This window comes from Electrona antarctica (genome assembly GCF_951216825.1).
Source record: "Electrona antarctica genome assembly, chromosome: 3".
Taxonomy (NCBI): domain Eukaryota; kingdom Metazoa; phylum Chordata; class Actinopteri; order Myctophiformes; family Myctophidae; genus Electrona; species Electrona antarctica.
The window spans coordinates 16083506-16105697 of NC_136808.1; the positions used below are offsets into that span (position 1 = coordinate 16083506).

Sequence of the window (22192 nt, forward strand, 5' to 3'; positions counted from 1 at the left end):
GTTGACTTTGAGAGCACGACCTTCCTTCCTACAATTACAAATAAATGTGTTTTTTTTTTTGAATGGGTATATACTTATTTTGAGTGTGACGTAAAGAAGATATGTATCAATGCCGGGATATAACTGGCTCTCGATGGTGACATAATAAAGATATGTTTCAGTGTCGGGTGGATTAAAGGTAATGGGCAGTATTATGCGTGTCTTAAGTACCAGGTCTTATTACTTAACTTAAGACCTGGAGGCGTGATCAATGCCATTTGGCTATTCTGAGTGGCCAAACAGCATTGACCACGCCTCCAGGTCTTAAGTTAAGTCATAAGACCTGGTACTTAAGACACGCATAATACTGCCCAATGTCTCTATGTATACATGTATGTAATCTGAAACCTATCTTTATTACGTCACCATCGAAAGCGGGTTATAACTGGCCGTCAATGGCCATCAATGTGCGAGGGCACAAGTATATACTGGTGATTGTCGACTATGCCACCCGGTATCCCGAGGCCATCCCACTACGTTCAATGTTTTACAGAGAGGCTGAGATTCGAAAGTTCGTAGCGGTCGACAACGCGCAAGTAGGCACTCGACAGAGTGCAGTTCTAGTTTAAATCTAGACGGAAGGAATCTACACTACGGAAGGAATCTACACTACGGAAGGAATCTACAAAGGAATCTACACTACGAAAGGAATCTTGTATACTGGAGTCAAAACACAGCTACTACAGCCACTACTAGTCCCCAAAATCTCATGTTCATCCATATTAATCATTGGCTTTCCAACTCACTATCAGGACAAAGAACCTTCAGTCATCATTTTGTAATGAATGCCTTTTTTTCTTACAGTGTGGCTCTGCAGGAGTCTAGCCGACGCTGTCTGTAAACCATGTGTGACCATGTGTTCGGAGCTAATCTTACAAACTACAATTTCTAGTGCAAAATGCCAGTAGGCCACAGATGTGTAAAGATGTGTAATTTTATATTATTCTATAAGAGTGTGTGTGTATCCAGTGCTGATCTTTCAAACCGCTCTACCATAGGTAAGTCCATAGTGCACACAGCCATTCAGTAGGCCAAAGTACCTACATGCATTTTCACCCCACATTTTATATTTAAAGTATGTAATCAAAATGTTATAATGGAAGTCAATGGGCTAGGATTGGACTGACCTCGCCCAAATTTGGACTCGTCATAAGTAAGTCACAGATCTACATGGACCTCAGACCTGGGAGCTACGTTGTTCCTATGTGGATCTCAAGAGACACATGATCCAATCTTTATGGCTGAAGGCTAACAAACTCTAAGAAGTTTAATTTATTTAATATAATGAGATATTATAATGGTAGTCAATAGGGCGAAACCTTTTATTCTTCTGCGTTTCACTACAGGAGGCTAGCTGTGCCTGTCTACAGCAGGATCATGTCCTTGTGTGTGTTCGTAAAAATCTAATCTTGCAAACCGCTGAACACAAACCCTAAAATGCTCTGTTTTGTTTTTTTTTACATATTTTTTTCAAATATGTAACCTTCATTTTATAATGGAATGAATGGGACTTGGACCAGGCTTTTGGATCCCGAGATTCACATCATTCGAATTTATTATTATTTTATCACAATGGGCAACCTCTATTAATACTGAATGTCACCAACGAATGAACACAAAAACTGTTCAAATCATTACAAATGGTTTGAAAGTTTTACAGTATTAAATTTGGTACATCTTTCCAGCAATCATGAAATAAGTATTTCCTTTACACATAAATTGCCTTTATACATTAGTTTGTGATGCTACATGTATGTTTGGATGGAGTTGAGCAATTGTGTAACATTTGCTACAATATCATACTGAATATTAAACAGTAAACATCTGAAATAAAGGTTGCAACCACAGGGCAGCTTCCCAATAACGAACCATACATTCTGAGTCAAATACAGCAAGTAATCAACATTACACAACAATTGTACAAGTGTCATAAAAACATGACCAGAAAAGGCTTTAAACTTAAAGCAATAGGTTACTTTAGTAGATATTTGTATTATTATCATCATCATTATATTATTATATACAATTGATTAGAAATAATCAATTTCTAATCAACTGTGCAACGAAGCGATAATATCGCTTTGGGTCGTGTAGCTACCTTATCATGATGATGAACTCAAACATTTACCAAAGTATCCTACTGTTTTGTTAAGGCAGGACGTTTTGTTATTATTGTATTCAAATGTATCCCATTCAAAGGTTCCTTCCTTGACCTCTGAAATCTTCCCTTTTGGATTCTCAAAGAATGCATTCAACTAAAGTGAGCTGAGAACACATCTTTGAAACAGACAGGACAAAGAAGACTACACTAGGACAACAAGAACTCAGTCACAGTGTCAGTCAGTCACAACAGGAGGGAGTAGAAACTAAACACACACACACACAAACAACCCGCAAAAGTGAAGGGGTCTCTTGGCAGCACACAGTAATTGGCAGCGTAATTTAAGAGTCATCCAGTCTAATTAGTGCTGGCAGACAGACCGACTGGTTCTGTAGTGATCCCAATGTCTGTGTTCACATTTTCCTTGTCTCTACGTGGACTGTGTTCATGTGTAGTCCCATCTGCTGCCCTGTGGTCAGCGCCTACTGCCTGTGATACACTGCTGAAACCCTGATCCCTGTGAAAAGATGGTTGATATTAGGGAATAACGATCACATTAAAGAAGAATATAAATACGCTACAATGATGTAAAAAACATTTTGAAGGTTGTTGAACTAAGTCACCCGATAATCCATAATTTGTGGGGGGGACATTAGCAGGTCTGCACTTGTACATTACACTATTTTTGGCAAAAAAAAGGATTTGGTGTACATAGTAAAAAGCGGTCCTAATCCAGAGCCAACTCAGGTTCAGTTTACCAAGTCTAGAGGATTTAAGATGTCAAAAGGAAGCTGTGTTAGTGTCACCTATGTTACACATCACTAACCTAGTGATGTGTAACATAGGCCTGAACCTTCTGCATGTGTACACACACTCCCCTCTCTGACAGGTAAATGGCACATTTATAGCGCTTTTATCCAACACGCTTTACATAGATACATTACCTATACACTGTGCATTACCTATAGGAAACCACGCAAGGCAGGCACCAACCAGCACATCAGGAAGAATTATGGGTTCAGAGTAGGGATGTGCCGATGAGAAATTTTGGCCGATATCCGATATAATGAATTGCTGTTATGGCCGATAACCGATATTAACGATGTCGATATGATCTCATTCTGTATTGAAAAATTATAATAATTTTGTCCATTCTGAAAAATACATGTAACAGGGTGTCTGCACTGCAGGCTTAGGCAAGTCAGTTTTAATTTAAATACCTTTATATTTAATATTGTGAGCTTGTAGATCTGTTCAAGCTGTTACTTTAGGCTTGTTTATCTGAAAAGACAGACCGATTAATCGGACCGATTAATTAATCGGTCTGATTGATAAATCAAACCGATGCAGATTAAACAACTAAAATCGGCCGATACCGATGTGTTTGCCGATTAATCTCCCATCACTAGTTCAGAGTCTTGCTCAAGGACACTTCGACAAACTCTGGGGGAACCTGGGATCGAATTGATTTATAGCTTTTTTTTTACCTTCCTTTGAAAAATCACAGAATATTTTGCATCGCTCCATTCCGTGCATGGGTGCTCTCAAATGACTCACACGGATGTCCTGGAATTGGAAAAGAATCATGGTCCACACTCGGGAATCCGTTTGAACTTTGAACGATACAAGCTGTGATCGAGAGCCTGCTCTGCGCACATTGCATGGATTGGATTGCATATGTTTTCCATTGGCTTCTACGTGCGTGCGTGCGTGAGCATATTTGTTTTCCGGTCACGCGATCTACGTGTTCAGAAGTGTTCCGAAGGATGAAACCATGGATGATCCATAGTTTAGCGAACAGCGCCCTCCAGTGGAAAACACGTCAAGGGCACAGAAAGAGGTAGGAAAGACGGTACCAGTAACTCTCACATGTTTAACACTCACTTGAGAAGCTGTCCCAACTCCCGCTTTATCCGCCGCACAATGGGTGGTCCCTGATAGGTGAATGCGGTATAAAGCTGAACCAATGATGCGCCAGCGCGGATCTTGTCCATGGCATCCTGCCCACTGGCCACACCGCCAACTCCGACGATTGGTATACTACCTAGAACCACACAAGGGATAAGTTGGTGCATATAACCAAGCTAATATGAACGTGTACATACACTGATAATCACATTTTTTGGCACTTTTTTAAAATCTTTTTTATCTCGTTTTATTATGAACAAAAATAAGTTTTATGGGCCCGGACGGTTAGCTCAACCGTCTGGGCACCTAGGCTGCCAAGCCAGCCTGGCCTTTGCCGCGTGTCATCCCCCCATTTCCTGTCAGTCTACTTTCAACCTATCAATAAAAGGCAGAAAAAGCCAAAAAAATATCTTAAAAAAAAGTTTTATTCTTATGTACTTGTACACAAGATGTAACAATAACGTAGCCTTGAGTATAGGGTCCATTGACAAACACCATTATTACTGGTAGCAGTGTTATCTTGTGCTTTTATTCACATAATCAATACAGTAAATGAAGTCAAACACATTTGAGCAAGTAAATTAGGTGTGTACCTTTGGTGAGGCTGTACATTTCACTGATGGCCTGTGTGGAGATCTCCTTCAGAGGTTGACCACTCAGCCCCCCCGCCTCAGACCCATGAGGGTCCTGCAGTGTCTCTGGTCTGGTCACTGTGGTATTAGAGACCATAAGACCGTCCACTCCCAGCTTCAAAACACAAACACAGAGATAAGAGAGAGAAAAAATAAGTAGGAATAGATACTGTGTTTCTCAAACTTTTGTATTGACACCCATCTGAAAATATTTTGTGCCAGAGACCCCATACAAGATTTGTGTGGGTTCTTTTTTTTTTTTTTTTTACAACTTTTTGGAAAATAGATAGCAGATCTACAAGCTCACATGCATTACAATGCATTGTGAGCTTGTAGATCAGCTATTTTCAAATGGTTAAACTGATTTCTGTCCCCGGACACCACTTTGAGAACCACAGCTGTACTGAATATGAACCAGCTACAGTAGTTCTCCAGTACATGGCCAACACACACATTTGTTGACAGGCTAATTAACTGCAGGTGTGAGAAGTGGCGAGCGTAGGAGGATATGAGACGTCAGGCAGTGGTGGTAAACAGAAAGAGTGCTCTTCAAATGCGCTGAGTTGAGGATCCTCTATTTCATCGATTCCATTAACACCTTGAGGGCCCGGTTATTTAATCCATTAAATCAGAGCGCCCAGCGATTTATAGCAGCGGAGCACATTTAGCGACGGGCCGGATGTTATCCCGGATGTGGCCGAAGTACCTTGATGTAGCCAAAACACTCTAGAGGCGATCGACAACGGGAGGTATGATTAATTCTACCGCGACTAGCGACGGGACCGTGGTGGGCCGTCTAATACTAATCTTTTCATAGAATTGGACGGAATGATTTAGATCAAGAGTTATTAACGTTTTAAGATTTTCGATCTCGTCGGCTAAAATGGAGGGTTAGATTTTCGATGACGTCCCACTGTTGCGCGACATCGAATGTTGCGCAACAAACGCTCCCAGCCTGTGGACCGATGCGATCGGTTTTGATATCAATAATCTCCATCCTATTAATCAATCTCCGTCCAGGGCATCGCACGTAATTAATTAATGGGACGGAGACCTCCGTCTGGGGCCCTTAAACTGTTAACTCTCGTCTCTGTCTTGCCCCAATGAACACACAAGTCTAACCGCAGAGTCAATTAAATGAAGCAGCAGAGAACAATACTGAAGGTAAAGAAAAGTAGAGAAAGGTACAATAAAGCACGCACATCCACTCATTTAAAGTCAGGTACCGGGCCGATGTAGAAACAATAGAACAAAAAATAAGGTCCGCACACCGAGTAATGCTCCAAAAACGTAAAAAGATATTTAAGGTTCCTTATACCATAGTGGACATGACGTTTCGAGTATTTTTTCTTCTTCTTTAGAACAAAAAATACTCAAAACGTCATGTCCACTATGGTATAAGAGAAGCATCATCTATTCTGGATGAGTTGAGTTGGGGTAAAACACTGCTGTGATGAGGATTGTAAATAATGTTGTATATGAAAGCAGGTTGGCGAATTATAGTTGCTATATGCCAAGATATAAGAAAGACATTTGAAGAAATATACATTTGAAAAACACATTTGAAGACAAAAACTTGTAATTCAGCCATGCATTGCAAATGTGGTATTAGATCTAGAAATCAACAACCATTAATGGATGCTGACCTCAGTGATAACATCAGCAATGTCTTGTTTGTCCTGGAAAGTGAGGTCAGGGGCAATCTTCACCAACACAGGGGGTTTATTATTTCCTGGCAATGCATCACGCTCTTTCAGCACCTGAGGGAAATGAGTTTGTGTTAAATGGAGCGGTAGCAACAGTAATCATAGATGGAGATGATCTGTACAGAACACCGAGTACAACTGAGTCAGCTAAAATGGCAAACAAAATGTCTATTTAAGAATTGAATATTCCACCATATTTTCACATTGTCCAATGACCAATGTACCTAATCCAATAGACCATAGTGATTTATTCTGTGCTTTATGTCGGGGGTCCCCAGCCTGTGTCCGTGGAGCATTCACTGGGGGTCGTCGACACCATGCCTCACTAAAAGTATATTGATTTATTTGCTAATTTGTTAATTATGTGCCGCTCTGAAGCCGATCTATGGCTCAATTAGCCTTGCAAACAGCTTGCAAACAGCCTAGACTACTAAACAAGGGAATTGTGAGGACTCAACTGAAGTTATTCACGCATTGAGAACAACTCAACTCCCCCAGTCTGTCCGTCTCGTCATGATTCACATTATTATGGTCGCCTACTATGGACACAGAGGAGGAAGAGACCTACCTTTTGCAGGAGCTGATGGAGCTCAGCCTTTCCCTGTAGATTCCTGAGACCTGGGGTATTAGGACTGCTCACGTTTACAACCAAGTAGTCGGCTAGAGGGCCTAGCACTTTCACTCCTTCCAGGTAATCTGCCCCCGCATCCTGAGACAACTTGTTTTTCCCCAGGTTGATGCCCAGGGGCAGTCCAGCTAGAAGAGAGATACACACAGACAGACACACAGAAACACACACAATGACTCATTGGGGCAGAGTAAGTACATGTGCTAATTGGGCAGTATAAATAGCAAATAAAAATGAAACAAGGGCAGGTCAAGATCATCAGACTAGAGAAGAACAGAATAAAATAAGTATTGCCCATGTATCCACATTTTCTTTGGGAAACCAAAGCACACTAGTAAAATAGTAATTCTTTAAAGATGCAGTTTCACGATTTGGGTACTTGTTTAGACAACCTGACATGGTTAAATAGGTTACAATTTACAATTTAGGCATTTAGCAGACGCTCTTAATCCAGAGCGACTTACATTAGGCAAGAACAAAAGTATGGGAAAACATCACATATATAAAATGCATTTATCAAGAAACATGCGTAAGCTAAGAACATAACTAGAACATATCTATATAATGACACTATACATATTAACTATACATATATACTATACTATGCTATACATACAGTATGTACTATGATGTGCTATGACTACATACAATGCAATTATTGTGCTGTCTACATGACATGCTATAAGTCTGTTTCAAATGCTATCTAAGTCTAAAAAGTGCTATCTAAGGGGGTCTTGCCTGTGTCATTTTCTTTGCAAAGTCAAGCTTCCTGGTGGTGCTATAACACAAGGGTTCTCAACCTTTAGGGCTGGGGACCTCCAAAAGTACTTTGGCCATGTCTTGCGAATTAGGTTTACTTCTGACACAGTCACAACTAGTACTATAGTATAAAGCCTTCAACTAGTACTATAGTATAAAGCCTTCAGACTCTAAAGGCCTATTCATAACTGCAGTTTTAGGTTATAGGTGACCACCGAAAACTACAACATGATGTCACACCACGGTGGTAAGCAACCCACCGCTCACCCAAACACATCTCTCCGTTCTTACTAACCACCGTTTGGGTGGTCACCTTATCACCTAAAACTGGAGTATGAATAGGCCTTTACTCTCTACAGAAAGCCAAGATACTGTATGTTTCTACCTTTGCTCAGCTCCTGCTGGGCTGCTTCCCTAGCCTTCAGCCTCACCTGCACATCTTCCAAGCCACAGCTGTTGAATCCATACCTGCGCGCGCACGCGTACACACACGCGCACACGCACGCACACACACACACACACACACACACACACACACACACACACACAGTAAGTACACGTACTTAATTATTCTCCCTATACACAGAAATGCATTTATGGACTGAAATTCACACTTTTAACTAACAGAATAATTCCAGGAAAAAAACAGGCAGGACAATAAGGTAACATAATGTTTGTCTTTCCTAGACAAACATTAAAAACGCCATTGACAATGGACAGAGTTTAATGTTTGTTTTGTCACTAACACAAACATTAAATGCCATTAACAATGAACAGAGTTTAATGTTTGTTTTGTCTGTCACTGAGCAAATCGGCATATGATGCTTTATGATATCGCGATGATGTAAGACGATAAGGGTTGGTAAAGCGCCCCTCACTTCACACGGGTGTGATTTTTTATATTTCTCATACACATTTTATCCATACATCACACAAATCGGTATACACTATCTCTATACTATAGTCATGTGATCAACACAGACCTGTCCGCTTCCCCATTTTCCATCCCCATTGGCTAAGATTATGCACACACATTCCCACTACACTAGACAGAGGAAGAATTGGCACTTTAAAAAAATCGAATCAGCCTCATGGTGGCGCTATAACAAGCCAATTCATGTTCTTACCTAAAACTGCACCGATCTGTGTACAACTTTGTAGGCGCACTCCCTACAGGCAAAGGAAAAACCACATCTGCCGGTTAGTGCCACCATGAGGCCGATTTTGCAAAAACACAGTTCTGTAGATTACTCGTACGCATTTTATCCATACATCACACAATTCGGTATACACTATCTCCAGAGTCATACGATCAACACAAATCTGTCCGCTTTCCCATATTCCATCCCGATTGCCTAAGATTGCCTTCCAAAGTTTGCAGGATTGGTTCATTTTGAACAAAATACCTCAAATCTTGAACACAGCTTGCAATTTCCCTGAAATTAAGCACACATTCCCACTAGGCAGTGGAAGAAATGGCACTTACAACTTTCAAATCAGCCTCATGGTGGCGCTATAACAGGCCAATTCATGTTTTCACCTATAACTGCACCGATCTTTGTACACGCACTACTAAACACTATGAATATACGGTTACGTGTTACAGTATATCATTATTTTTCCCTTGTTATACAACCTCTTTTTCTAGTTTATTTTTTCATTGCAAAATAATTATTTTCTTCTCTTTTGTTTGGTCAAATTAATGTTAATTCAATTTTGCATGACTTTGACTTATGTTAACAAGTTCCAAACACTTTCTTGGTATAGAATTAAATGTACGTTATCATTTTTCACTATTTTGGTATAGCAACCCATTCATATTTATGAGCATGTCTCTAGACTTCCAGAGTACATAAATTAAGCAAAACATGAAAGGCTTGTAAACGCCAGGCGGTAATTAATTTGCATTTTTAACTTGTATAAAGTAAGTAAAAAGTGGTAATAGGAAGCCATATCCTCAGGCCTTTTACCAGATATTTAAATTCCGAAGGGCATCAGAGATGCAGTATGTAGTCAGCAATGCATATTCTCTTTGAACATGGTAAAAGAAAGTTTAAAAAAATGTTAATGTTAAAAACTAGTCTTTAGCATAAAATACAGTACTGAGGGCAGCATGCAATGCCTTATAACATCAAACACAAAGTAACATTCAAGGATTCCTCATTCCTCTGTAATTGATGACGGTTGCCATTTTCCACTAGTTAATTGGGCATCAAGACCCTCCTTGTTATTGTAAAACACCCCGTTTGTTTTCGTACATAATGGTAAACATTAAACTCTAGAGTCTGCGGGCTTATACAGTACTCACTAACATAATTTAATATAGAAATACTCAATAATTAAGCTGCCATAATACAACAGAATGCATAATACAACAGAATGCGCCCCTCCGTCCATACACTGCATATGTATTATTAAACTTTTGTTGTCTCAGACAATGTTTCTTCTAGTCTACACAGCCAGGATCCACACTGGTGGACATGGACAATGTTAAATCTCAAGTGAACATAAGATAGAGATGATTTATTACATTGTAAGTCTTTAGCTACAGTGGAGAGAGAAAATAAATGGCAGTAAAATAGATAAGGAAGGACATGCAGCAAGGTTGGATTCCAACCTAGCCGAGCCTTAATAGTATGCTTTCCAACAGGTTAACCACCAGGGCGCCCTTATTGTTTGTTATTCTGCCATTACATTTTTGATCTCGTTCAAAGGAACATACATTATCTATCATGCTACCACACAATGCCAACACTAGAACAAAACTAAAATAGAGTAAACTAGACCTTACCCATTCGAATATATGAACACCAAATGTTGTATAGTGTGGGTAATGTGATTTAATAGATGTATGTATTTTGAGGTGTAAGCTACTCAGTCTGGGAGAGGGAGTTGATAATTGATGAACTTGGGAAGTTGGGATGGGCACAAAATTATTAGGCAGGTGGCCCGCAGACCCCCAAGTGGTCCACAAAGCATTCCCTGGGGGTGTGTGTATTCCTCGGACTCACATATGTCTCGTGGACACACACACACACACACTGTGTGTGTGTGTGTGTCCACGAGACATATGTGAGTCCGAGGAACACACACACACACACACACACACACACACACACACACACACACACACACACACACACACACACACACACACACACACACACACACACACACACACACACACACACACACACACATGCTGCTATGCTGTTGCTCGGCAGCAGCTCTCTCAGCGTTCTAAAAGGGGGAGCATTCTAAACGGGGGAGGAACGCAGCAACTGCTTCTCAACATGCATATCACTGCATGACTCGCGTGTCACGTGATCGGCGGTAGCCAATCGGAGGAATAAAATGGAGGTATACAGAAGGGACTAACAATTAATCAAGACAGACAGACAGACAGACAGACAGACAGATTACCCCTACACAGCTTCCTCAAGGCCCACCTGTTAATGACTGCTTGGTCGGCTGTCAAACGGAACACGCGTGGTTTGGGGTTGCCTTGCTGAGGTTTGGGGGTGATGGTCCCTACCTCGACAAAGCCAAAACCCACTTTGTACAGTCCATCTATAGCCTCTCCATGCTTGTCAAAGCCTGCTGCAATCCCAATAGGGTTCTTGAACCTCCGTCCCAGGACATTCACTTCCTGTTGACACAACAACAATTAAGTCATACAATGTCCAATATTCAACATATCAGCGAGGCAAACCCCTATTTTAGACATTGTACGATTGTGTCAATCGCCGGAAACAGCAGAGCTACAAGTTGTAAGCTTGTAGCTCACAACTTGTGGATATGCCATTTTTGGCGTATACATTTGTAAAAAAAAATATTGATTGCGTCCAGGGATCCCCACTTTCCAGGGGATCCCCACTCCCCAGCTAAATGTGTTCATTTAAGATGATCTGTTTAAGCACTTCAACTCAGCTATTTGGAAGTAGCCAAACTACAAGCTCACAAAGCATTGTAAGCTTATAGATCTGCAGATATATTTTCAAAAAGATCTTGAAAAAATTAGAACAATGTGGTATGAAAGCCGTTTAGAACACAAATCTTGTATGGGGGTCCCTGCTGGCACAACATATTGTCTGATGGGGGTCCGCAACCAAATACATATACTGTAAGTTGGTTTGAGAACCACTGATGGTAATAATTAGTATACTGTATTATGCAATAGAGATGCCCTTCACACTCACCAGAGAAGCAGGGTCCTGGTAACTGTTTAGAGGTACCATGCCGAAACCAATCATCTTCACCGCCACCACGTGGGCCGTCTCTGCACCCACAATCCTCTGCAGGCAGGGAATGAGTTGGTTGGCATAGAAACGCTCATCTCCAACCACAGTGAGGTAGGAAGCAAGCATGAGGCCACCGGAGCCAATGATCTTCACCGCATCCTTTAGTTGCTTCTACAATGAAGAAGATGAAGATGTCCTCAAGAAAAGCAATGATGATTTTACAGTGTCAAAGGGAAAAGTTAAAGAAATCCAGAATGTGCAAAATTGTGCATACATCATCTCTCTTTAAACCAAACAGCCTTGGATCAAGACTGAAAAGAGTTCTTTCATCAATTAAATTCTACCATGGCTGTCTCCCCAGTCCCCTCCCCACTCCAGTCCACATGGTCTCTTTCATTGTTGAACATGTGTACATATTATTACTGTCTTGACTTAAACCATGTCACTTTAGTAAACTGGATCTAAGTTGGCTATGTATATGGACCGGTTCAAATATCTTCACGAAACATAGCCGATCTACGTTGTGAGCTTGTAGATCTGCTACTTTTGGCAAATGTTCCCCAGACAGAAATTAATATTATGGATGCTGGGGTTCAAGTCGTAAAAGGTGGTTAAGATAGGATACGGGAAGCCTGGTGGTGGTGTAGCTAGCAAACATGCAAAGTTCAACTACTGAATAAGGTGACCATACTGTCATTCACGATTTAACAGAGCTGATCATCTCGTATATGATACTGTACAGTAAAATTACCTTAAGTCGTCCCGCCATGGGGAAGGTTTGTCACCGTACTAGAAAGGACATTGGAACACAACTCTATGCATTGGAAACGTTTACACAACCGCAAGGCGAGCAGCGTCTAGCCAGCTAAACTTCCGGTGGACGAACTCTTCAAAATAAGAGTGAACGTGAACAGTTTTTCAATGGATTCAGTTTACTCACTAGAGTAGCCGACTGTAAAAAAATAGGTCTAGAGTAAACTGAGTCCATTGAAAAACTGTTCATTTTCAAATGAAAACTATAAATGAAGCATGATTTAAACGATGCTTTAATATGTTTCTTTGTATTAAAAACATAAATAAATAATAACAGTACAACTAATTGAAACTAGTAAAAACAAAAACCTAAATTATGCTGTTCACTGGAGTGCATGGAATTTACAAATTGGACGCTGGACAAAAAATGTGAAAATATGAAAAGATAAGTGATATTTGTATTAAGTGAAATCACTGAATATACCTTTAAAACCGCTCTCAAAGAGCACCTACGGACGGCTGCAATTTGAAACTGGCCCCCGGAATAAAAATCTGAGAACCCCCCAGGCCCCATCCCCCTTTTTCCCCATATATACTGTACACGTTTTTCCCTTTTTTACTTTCTTTATTGATTTCCTGATTTTTCATATAAGTGTATATTTGTACATCTTTAATTGTTATGATAAATTGAAAATGGTGGACCCTGATGTAAACAAGTCTTGTGCCTTTCATGGTTTCGTCCACAAAGTAGCAGTTTTTGTATAGTATTTCTAAATACTGTGAAATAAAAATTACAATCAAATCAATCAATCAATCAATCAATCAATCAATTCATCAATCAAAAAGTGTAAAAACGATATAAGACAGGTAAACAAAGGGGTGACTACGATGTGCACTGTGCAGTGTTATATATGGATGAGTCATCTGTGTTTGAATTTGTTAGAGCCGTCAATGGCATTCAAATTGATACCAGATCACAAGTTGTCAGACAGAGACCTCATGTTTTCCCCCCATAGCAGGCTTTTAGTTCTTGGGTGGGCAACCATCTACCATGACTGGCTTGACTGTGTCAGGGGTAAGAGAGAAAGAGGCCAGGGCCCGTCTGACACGTATTCTATGGAAATAATAATAATAATAATAAACCTTTATTTATATAGCACCTTTCAAAACGAGGTTACAAAGTGCTTTACAAAAAATAAAATAAGAACAAATGCAGTGCACACCAAAAACAACAGTTTACAATAAAAAATAAAAATAAAGAACAGGCAATGTACAGAAGTGCAGTAGGACATAAGAACAATAGGGAATGTTTAGAAACGTTTAGGTGTTAAAAGCAGCTTTATAAAAGTGAGTTTTTAGGAGGGATTTAAAGCGGGGGACAGATTCTGCAAGCCTTATCTCGAGGGGGAGGAAACCCTTCATCTACAGCCAGGAGGTCTGCAATCACTAAACTATAAGCTATACTGTAATTACAGTCCACAGCTGAGCTGCATGTATTCCATGGAAACCCTTGATGCACACAGATGGAGAAGAGGCAATCACAGGCACAAATACACCATGGCACACACTACTCCTTCCCAGGTTTAAAAGGTTATTCATGTCATTGCTACAGTAATTACTGTCATTACAGTAATGGTGCAAGGAGAGCGTCTGGTGACCGTGACCCAACTTTTAACTTTAATGGCTAGGTCAGATCCTCTCAACATTGTAGTTCCTTGGTTGGCTTTCATAGGAAAGCCAGGCTGTGGGGCAGGCTGACAGACAGACAGAAAGGTTGTCAAGCAGAAAACTATCATACTGTAGCTGTCAAAAACTGACAGCTATACAATGAATGACTGACAGCTACTGTATATGAACAGGAAGTCAGACATATATGGTAAAGGCACATGCTGGAAAAAACAGACAACAAATAAAATGTCTCATATTCTCTTGGAATATATTGTCAATTTCCTGCTCTGGATTAAGAGCATCTTCTAATTGCCTAAATTGTAAATTGTTCATAAACCGCTATCTCAATCAACACATTTTATGCTTTTGTGCAAAATAGCAAAATAGGGTTGCATACAGCAGAGCTGCATGGACAAGATGTTTATCTTAGGAAAAGCACGTTTTTCATTTGCATCTTGTTTGAGTGTCTGAGTGATTTTCCTAATGTAGTACAAACATTATGCACAGTTTTTCTTGAGAAAGCACTCTAATTTGCCTGAGACAGACAGAAGTTCCCTTGGTTAATATGTAGTTGCCGTCTCAGCCTCAGTGCTGCAGCAGTATGTGTTTTTGCTTTAGACACTATAATAATCATGAACTTGTTCAATCAAACATGTTTCATTGTGGGAATGGCTCTTGGATATCTATCAATGGCAGAAAGTTCTGCACCCTGTACAGATTACGGGAATGAGGCAATTTACAATATTTCTGCTCCACAGTTCAGACATGTTTTCAGAGATCTGTGCTATGAATTTACCCATGGACTCAAGAATTGGACTCAAGCCCGGAGTGCCTGCACACAACGAGGGGGAGAGCTCCTGAAACTGATGGACTGTCCAGTGAAACGTTTCCTCCAGGAGTTCACACGTGGAAGGAACACTACCGACTTGACCTGGTGGCTGGGGGAAGGGGTTCTGGGGGAGTACCAGCAATCCAGCACTGGTGAGTGTACAGCAAATTACAATTCTATTATGATTACAACCTGTTTATTCTATTCATTGATGCTAATCAAGGAGAAAGAAAGAAAGAAAGAAAGAAAGAAAGAAAGAAAGAAAGAAAGAAAGAAAGAAAGAAAGGATTCTGGTAAAATATTACAAATGTTTCACTTAGTGGCTCAGTCGAATTTGTACTTACTTTTGTACTGGAGTAGGCTACTTGCTTTTTACAGTGTTAAAATACTTGAATATTTGAAACTACAAATTACAAGGTACATTTTCTTTCCAATGCGTTGCTGTATGAAAAAATATCAATTATTTGGAAATAACAGATTTTGAGAGTGCCAAATTTTGGTCTGGGTCACTGGGTGAACTCAAATGCTTAGGAAGCTGCAGGCAACATGAATGTACTTGTGGACATTTTGGCTGAAGGATGGTAGAGGAAAGGTCATATAGGGTCACTAACACCAGCAGGGTTCATCCTCCGGCCCAGGCGGACGCTTCAATAATACTGCCTGCTAGCCCCCTGCATTGAACACTGCACTGTCCACTTCCCCTCTGCCCCTATCCCCCTCTAGCCCCCTCTCTAGCGACACCTACTGCTGTCTGCTTTCCATCACAACAGAGCCCTGCAGACAGCAGCAAATACCTGTCCCCCACAGGATCTCAAACTTCTCTGGGATCAACATTGAAAATCTCACCTTTCCATTTCGTCTCCCCTGTAATAAAGAAACACATTCATCCCCCAGCCATGCCAAATTAGCTCTTTGGAGCCTCAGGTCACTCAATGAGAAACAATTAATCTGCAACAATCTTATTATTTCCAGCAATATCGATATTTTAATGCTCACAGAGACGTGGCTAAAATATATTTTAAGCTCCTCAATGAGGCCTCCCCCCCACGTATTCTTTTTTGCAGTCGAGGTGGTGGAGTTGCTGTAATTATTAATCCTTTTATTTCGGTGAATTTGATTCATTTGAATATCTGGCATTCAGTATTAAGCAACAGCGTATCCTCTTTGTCTTAGTGTACCACCCCCCCAAATTGCTCTTTCCTCACTGAACTTTCACACCTGTTATCCCTACTTATGCCAAAGTATTCACCACAATATTCATGTCTGCTGCCCCAGTAACGCAGTAGCTAAGGATTTCCTCAGCCTATTAGCATCCTTTGATTTTACGGTCCACCCAACTGGTCCACCCAACTGGTCCAACACACAAACTAGGCCGGCCACACCCTCGAACATGTCCTGTCCTCTGGGCTGGGTGAATATTTTGAATATAGAAACTAACGCTATGGGGGTGTTTCTGTCCTTTCCACCATCGTTTTCAATACCATCGTTTTCAATAAGCTGTCCATTCCCTCGTCCACCAAACCATCGCATCATTAACCCTTTAACTTTAAGTCTCCACCGCAACCACTCCAGCTCTCACCAATCCCCCAATGACCAACTCAATTATTTTAACACCATTTGTCAGACCACGCTGGACATAGTAGCCCCCTTTAAAATCCGGTCGAACTCCACCAACAAAACGTCACCCTGGCTGAATGATCACACTCGTACCCTAAGGAGAGAGCTCAGAATTACAGTTAATTGTATTTCACGAGCTGCTAAAATACCTTATGAAAGGTTACAACAATGCGGTGAAGGAAGCTTGTTCACATCCTATCCATCATTAACAGTTCCCTGTCCTCTGGATCCGCCCTTTTTCAAAACTGCATTAGTCTCCCCCTTCTTAAAAAACCTAACCTTGACCCCTCTGCACTAAGCAACTTCAGACCAATATCCAAATTACAATTTCTTTCTAAGTTCCTGGAAAGGGTTGTCTTCACCAAGCTCATAGGCTATACTTAAATGAGAACAGCCTTTGATTGATTTGATTGATATTATTCTAAAGTTTCAGTCAGATTTCCGTGCCCTCCACAGCACGGAGACGACCCTCCTGAAGGTGGTCAACGACCTTCTCCTAGCTACAGACTCAGGAAACTGCTCTTCTCCTAGATTTAGACCGTCTGGAGAAATATGTGGGCATTTAAGGCACAACCCTAAATTGGTTTACTTCATATTTAAGCGACAGACATTTCTCAGTCCGCATTGGTGAGTTCAAAGCTTATACTGTGGAGTCCCCCAGGGCTCAATTCTTGACCCCATCCTGTTCTCCCTGTACATGCTCCCACAGTCCCACTCGTCGACATCATACTGAAACACAATAAACAATTTCACTGCTATGCCGATGATACCCAGCTTTATCTGCCCATCAATCCATACGACACCACCAGCATAGCCAAACTGCAACTCATGCCTATAGCCGACATTAAGATTTGGATGGGAAACAACTTTCTCCAACCTAATTAATCCAAAGCCGAAGTCCAAATATTTGGCCCACCGTCTGACAGAGCACGTGTAGAAAATAGCCTCTGCCCCCTACTTCCCAACATTACATCTGCAGCCAGAAACCTGGGTGTCACTCTCAACTCCGACCTCTCCCTTGAGGGTCACGTAATGAAAGTTGTCCAGTCCTCTTTCTATCAAAACATAGACAAAATCAAACCCTTTCTTTCCCGCCCCAACCTCACAAAAGTTATCCATGCATTAATTTACTGACGTGTTGTAATTACCTATAGAGCACCGAAGTCCTGACGTCACTCCCCTCTACTGTCAGTAGAGGGCACCAACACACAGGTTCATGTATTTTTTAATTTGTATTGTAATCTCCATAGGGGGATTTTAGATCGCCTCATATAAGAACTGTAGTTGAAAAATAAACCGATCACCCCGGCCTTTTCACTCATATGGATATGAAGCATCGACTGAAGGTGGAAATGTACAAATATACCAAAAGAGTAACAAAATAAGCATTAGAAACGAGTCAAAAAACCCAGAGACTACATTTCCGGGTATGCGTGTGGCTGCATCTCTCCGTCGCACAACAGAAACTGAATGTCAATTACGTTTATTTTTATTTTTATTTTATTGATATTTAATGTTTCGTGGTTAGTACGAGTCGAGTCGCCACCAGCTGAGCTTATGTCAACGAGGAATCTCAGGAACGCAATGTGTTGACAGCTGGGCGTGACGTATATTAGCAGCGACATTGCATTCATATAGTAGTTTCAAGGCTTTTGCGGCGACATTAATTCCATTTTCTCCAGAAACTGGCTGTATCAAATATGAATGGACATTATTAACGACGCACAGCCACTCCCCTGACAGAAAGGCCGGGGTGGTCGGTTTATTTTTCAAACACAGTTCTTATATGAAGCGACCTAAAATCGCCCTATGGCGATTTCAATACAAATAAAAAAATACATGAACCTGTGTGTTGGTGCCCTCTACTGAAAGTGACGTCAGACTTCGGTGCTCTATACTCCTGCTTCTCCAAAACATCCATCCACTGGTTACAATTAGTTCAGAATGCAGAAGCTTGCCTCCTAACTGGCTCCAGAAAGCTCCACCATATCACTCCTATTCTGGCCACCCTATACACTGGCTGCCTGTCTTGTCAGAATCGATTTTTAAAATATTGTTATTCACCTACAAGGCTAGGTCCAGCCTTGCTCCGTCGTGCATTTCAGACCTACTTGACCTTTACAAGCAAGCTCGCGAGCTGAGGTCATCTGGCATGGCACTTCTTACCTAAAACAGGTTGCAAAAACACTATAGACGACCGGGCCATTGCAATCTGAGCACTGTCACTTTGGAATGCCCTGCCCCTGGAGATTAGACTTGCAGAGTCTGTGTCTCCTAAAGACTCACCTTTTTGTGATTTTTATTTTATTTTGTATCTTCTGTTGTGTTATTGATCTACTGTACTGTATTCTGTGCCTATTTGATGTCTACTGTGTTATTTGATTTGTTTTGTGTTCCTTTCTGTTAATAGCACTTTGTGGCCATGTTCTTAAAAGGTGCTATACAAATAAAGCTACATTATTATTATTATTATTATGAAAGCACTCAGCATATTTCATGGCATGGAACAATTAGATTGTGAGATGTTTTGTGTGAAAGAAAATGGATATTTTTATATCATAACAAAACAACATCATATTATATACCGATTTGCTCAGTGACAGACAAAACAAACATTAAACTCTGTTCATTGTTAATGGCATTTAATGTTTGTGTTAGTGACAAAACAACTCTGTCCACAATGGTGTTTTTAATGTTTGTCTAGGAAAGACAAACATTAAACCTGTATATAGGAGGTTATCATTATGTTACCTTATTGTCCTGCCTATTTCTTTCCTGGAATTATTCTGTTAGTTAAAAGTGTGAATTTCAGCAATAAATTAACATGTAATGCCATCAGTCCATAAATGCATTTCTGTGTATAGGGAGAATAATTGTGTGTGTGTGTGTGTGTGTGTGTGTGTGTGTGTGTGTGTGTGTGTGTGTGTGTGTGTGTGTGTGTGTGTGTGCGTGCGTGCGTGCGTGCGTGCGTGCGTGCGTGCGTGCGTGCGTGCGTGGATATGTATTTGTAAGTGGTTGAAAGCACAACAGAAAACTATGAAAATGTTCCAGTCCTCTGCACATATATGAAGCTGGATCCCCTTCAGCTTGTCACCACATCTAATTGTAGCCAGCTACATGGCTATATCTGCACCCTGGGTATGCTATACCTTTGTCCCTCGACTCCTTTCATCACTCTTTTGCATACAGTACATTGATTGATTGATTGATTGATTGATTGATTGATTGATTGATTGATTGATTGATTGATTGGAATGATTGGAATGGAAACAAGCCCCTATAGGGCTTGTTTCCAATCATTGTGGACCAGTAAGAATTTTTACTGCACTGCTATGGGGCAGGGAACCCCAGTGGTCCTTGAGGGTCCCTTATGGCTTCGATGATTACATGAAACATTTAAAACATGTAGACGGCCCCCGAATGTATGTGATCTTACATAGATAGCCATAGATCGGTCCTATCCGTGCACGGTTAGCAGACTGACCTTGTCAGTTAATTTCATATTCATTTGAACGTTCTGGCAGAAAACGTGTAGGCCTTATTTAGTCAAATATCTCCACTTTTCCATGAGATTCACACGGACGACATTCTCTACGGCGAGGAGCCCGGAATGAATGCAGGACTGAACATATCAAAACTTCCTTCAAGAAGCACAAATGTGTGGGACACACAATTGGCAGGTGGTGTGATCAATCACCCCACACCAATCCAATTGGGTGTGTACACTAGTGTTGTACTCAAGTCCTTGACAAGTCTCGCCCTTGTGGTCAAGTTTGGGATATGCATAATTTTTGAATAGAGTTCATTGTAGTAGGCTATGCATAATACAACTGACCAGCCTGTATACCTAATTTTGAGCTTTTCTAAAATCAGTACAATATAATAGCAGTGTGTTCAAGATTGATGTACCTGTAAAAAAAAAATCTGGTCTCGACTCGGTCTCGACTTGGTCTCACCTCCCGGTGGTCTCGGTCTCGACTTGGACTCGACCTCCTCCCACTCTCGGTCTTGACTCGGACTTGCCACCCCACCCCCCTCTGACTTGGTCTTGACTTGGACTCGCTTTAGGTGGACTCAACTACAACACTAGTGCATGTAGGTACATATAGTGCTACAAGTTTAAATGCAGATGAGGTCAGTCTGCTAACCGTGCACGGATAGGACCGATCTATGGCTGTGTATTTGGAATACATGAAATGTATATGTAAGATCACAGTCAGACATTATAGGGCTATTCACTATCAAGGAACACACCGCCAATGAAAACGTTTAACATTTTATTGAAACAAAATGGATGGTCGTGAATGCCACCACGAGGTGATGGCCATCGACGAGCCATCGACGGCGTCGGGGATTTAGCCGGGGTGGGGAAGCTTCGGGGATCCGGCATGCTCCCGAGGCACGTCAGACCCCCGTCAGGAACCTGTAGGGGGGAGAGAGAGAGGGGGAGTAGGATGAGAAATGGGGTGGGTGGGAGGGGTGCGAGAAATGAGAACAGGGGAGAGCCATGGTTAGATGGGCTAGTAGTTATAGGGATGGATGTGGCCTGATTGGATGTGGCTTGATAGGAGGTGGAGGTAGCTGCGTTGGAGGTGTGGTCCTGCTCCTGAACTTCGGCTATGAGCTCCAATTCACTATCAAGGAACACACCGCCAATGAAAACGTTTAACATTTTATTGAAACAAAATGGATGGTCGTGAATGCCACCACGAGGTGATGGCCATCGACGAGCCATCGACGGCGTCGGGGATTTAGCCGGGGTGGGGAAGCTTCGGGGATCCGGCATGCTCCCGAGGCACGTCAGACCCCCAAAAGCTTCATTAAGGGAGACGAGATGGGGCGGCCTTCGGATCTTGCAGATCTGATCTGATATGGCGGAGATATGCCTGGGAGGACCAGCGGCCCGTGATTTGGATCAGGTGGTCGGGGATGCCGTTGCGAGATGTGGAGGTGGCTGCACCGGTCCTGGAAGAATGGCCCGAGTAGTGTGTGGGGGAGATACCGGAGAGAGCAGGTACGTTGCAGGGTCGTTGGGGGAACCACGTCTGGAAGCAACGCGGCCGGACTCGGAAGTGAAGAGGGGATCTGAAGGAGAGTAACTCTGGGACTTCTGGTATGGAAGGTAGGTCGAGAGCTATTTGAAGGGTTCAGGATCGACTGGTTTCCTGAGAAGAGGACAGGTGAGCTTGGCTTGAGGTTAGGATAGTCTTTGAGTGTTTGATGTAGTCGACCTGGGGTTCGACTGACGAGGGGAGAGCGGTATCCTGAGTGGAGAGTTCGTATGCATGTGACCAGAAGGTCTGTGGCGAGG

At 41.6% G+C, this 22192-nt stretch overlaps 1 protein-coding gene across 1 annotated transcript; it reads right to left on the reverse strand.

Moving 5' to 3' along the window:
• Window positions 1-1561: 1561 nt before the first annotated feature.
• dhodh (dihydroorotate dehydrogenase) lies at window positions 1562-12891 on the reverse strand. The gene is made up of 9 exons (XM_079497842.1): window positions 12766-12891; window positions 11973-12185; window positions 11223-11422; window positions 8159-8241; window positions 6955-7142; window positions 6327-6440; window positions 4642-4795; window positions 4025-4184; window positions 1562-2657 (listed from the first exon to the last, which is right to left on the reverse strand). The coding sequence occupies exons 1-9, from the start codon at window positions 12781-12783 to the stop codon at window positions 2498-2500; spliced, it is 1290 nt and encodes a 429-aa protein (XP_079353968.1). The 5' UTR covers window positions 12784-12891; the 3' UTR covers window positions 1562-2497.
• Window positions 12892-22192: the final 9301 nt, after the last annotated feature.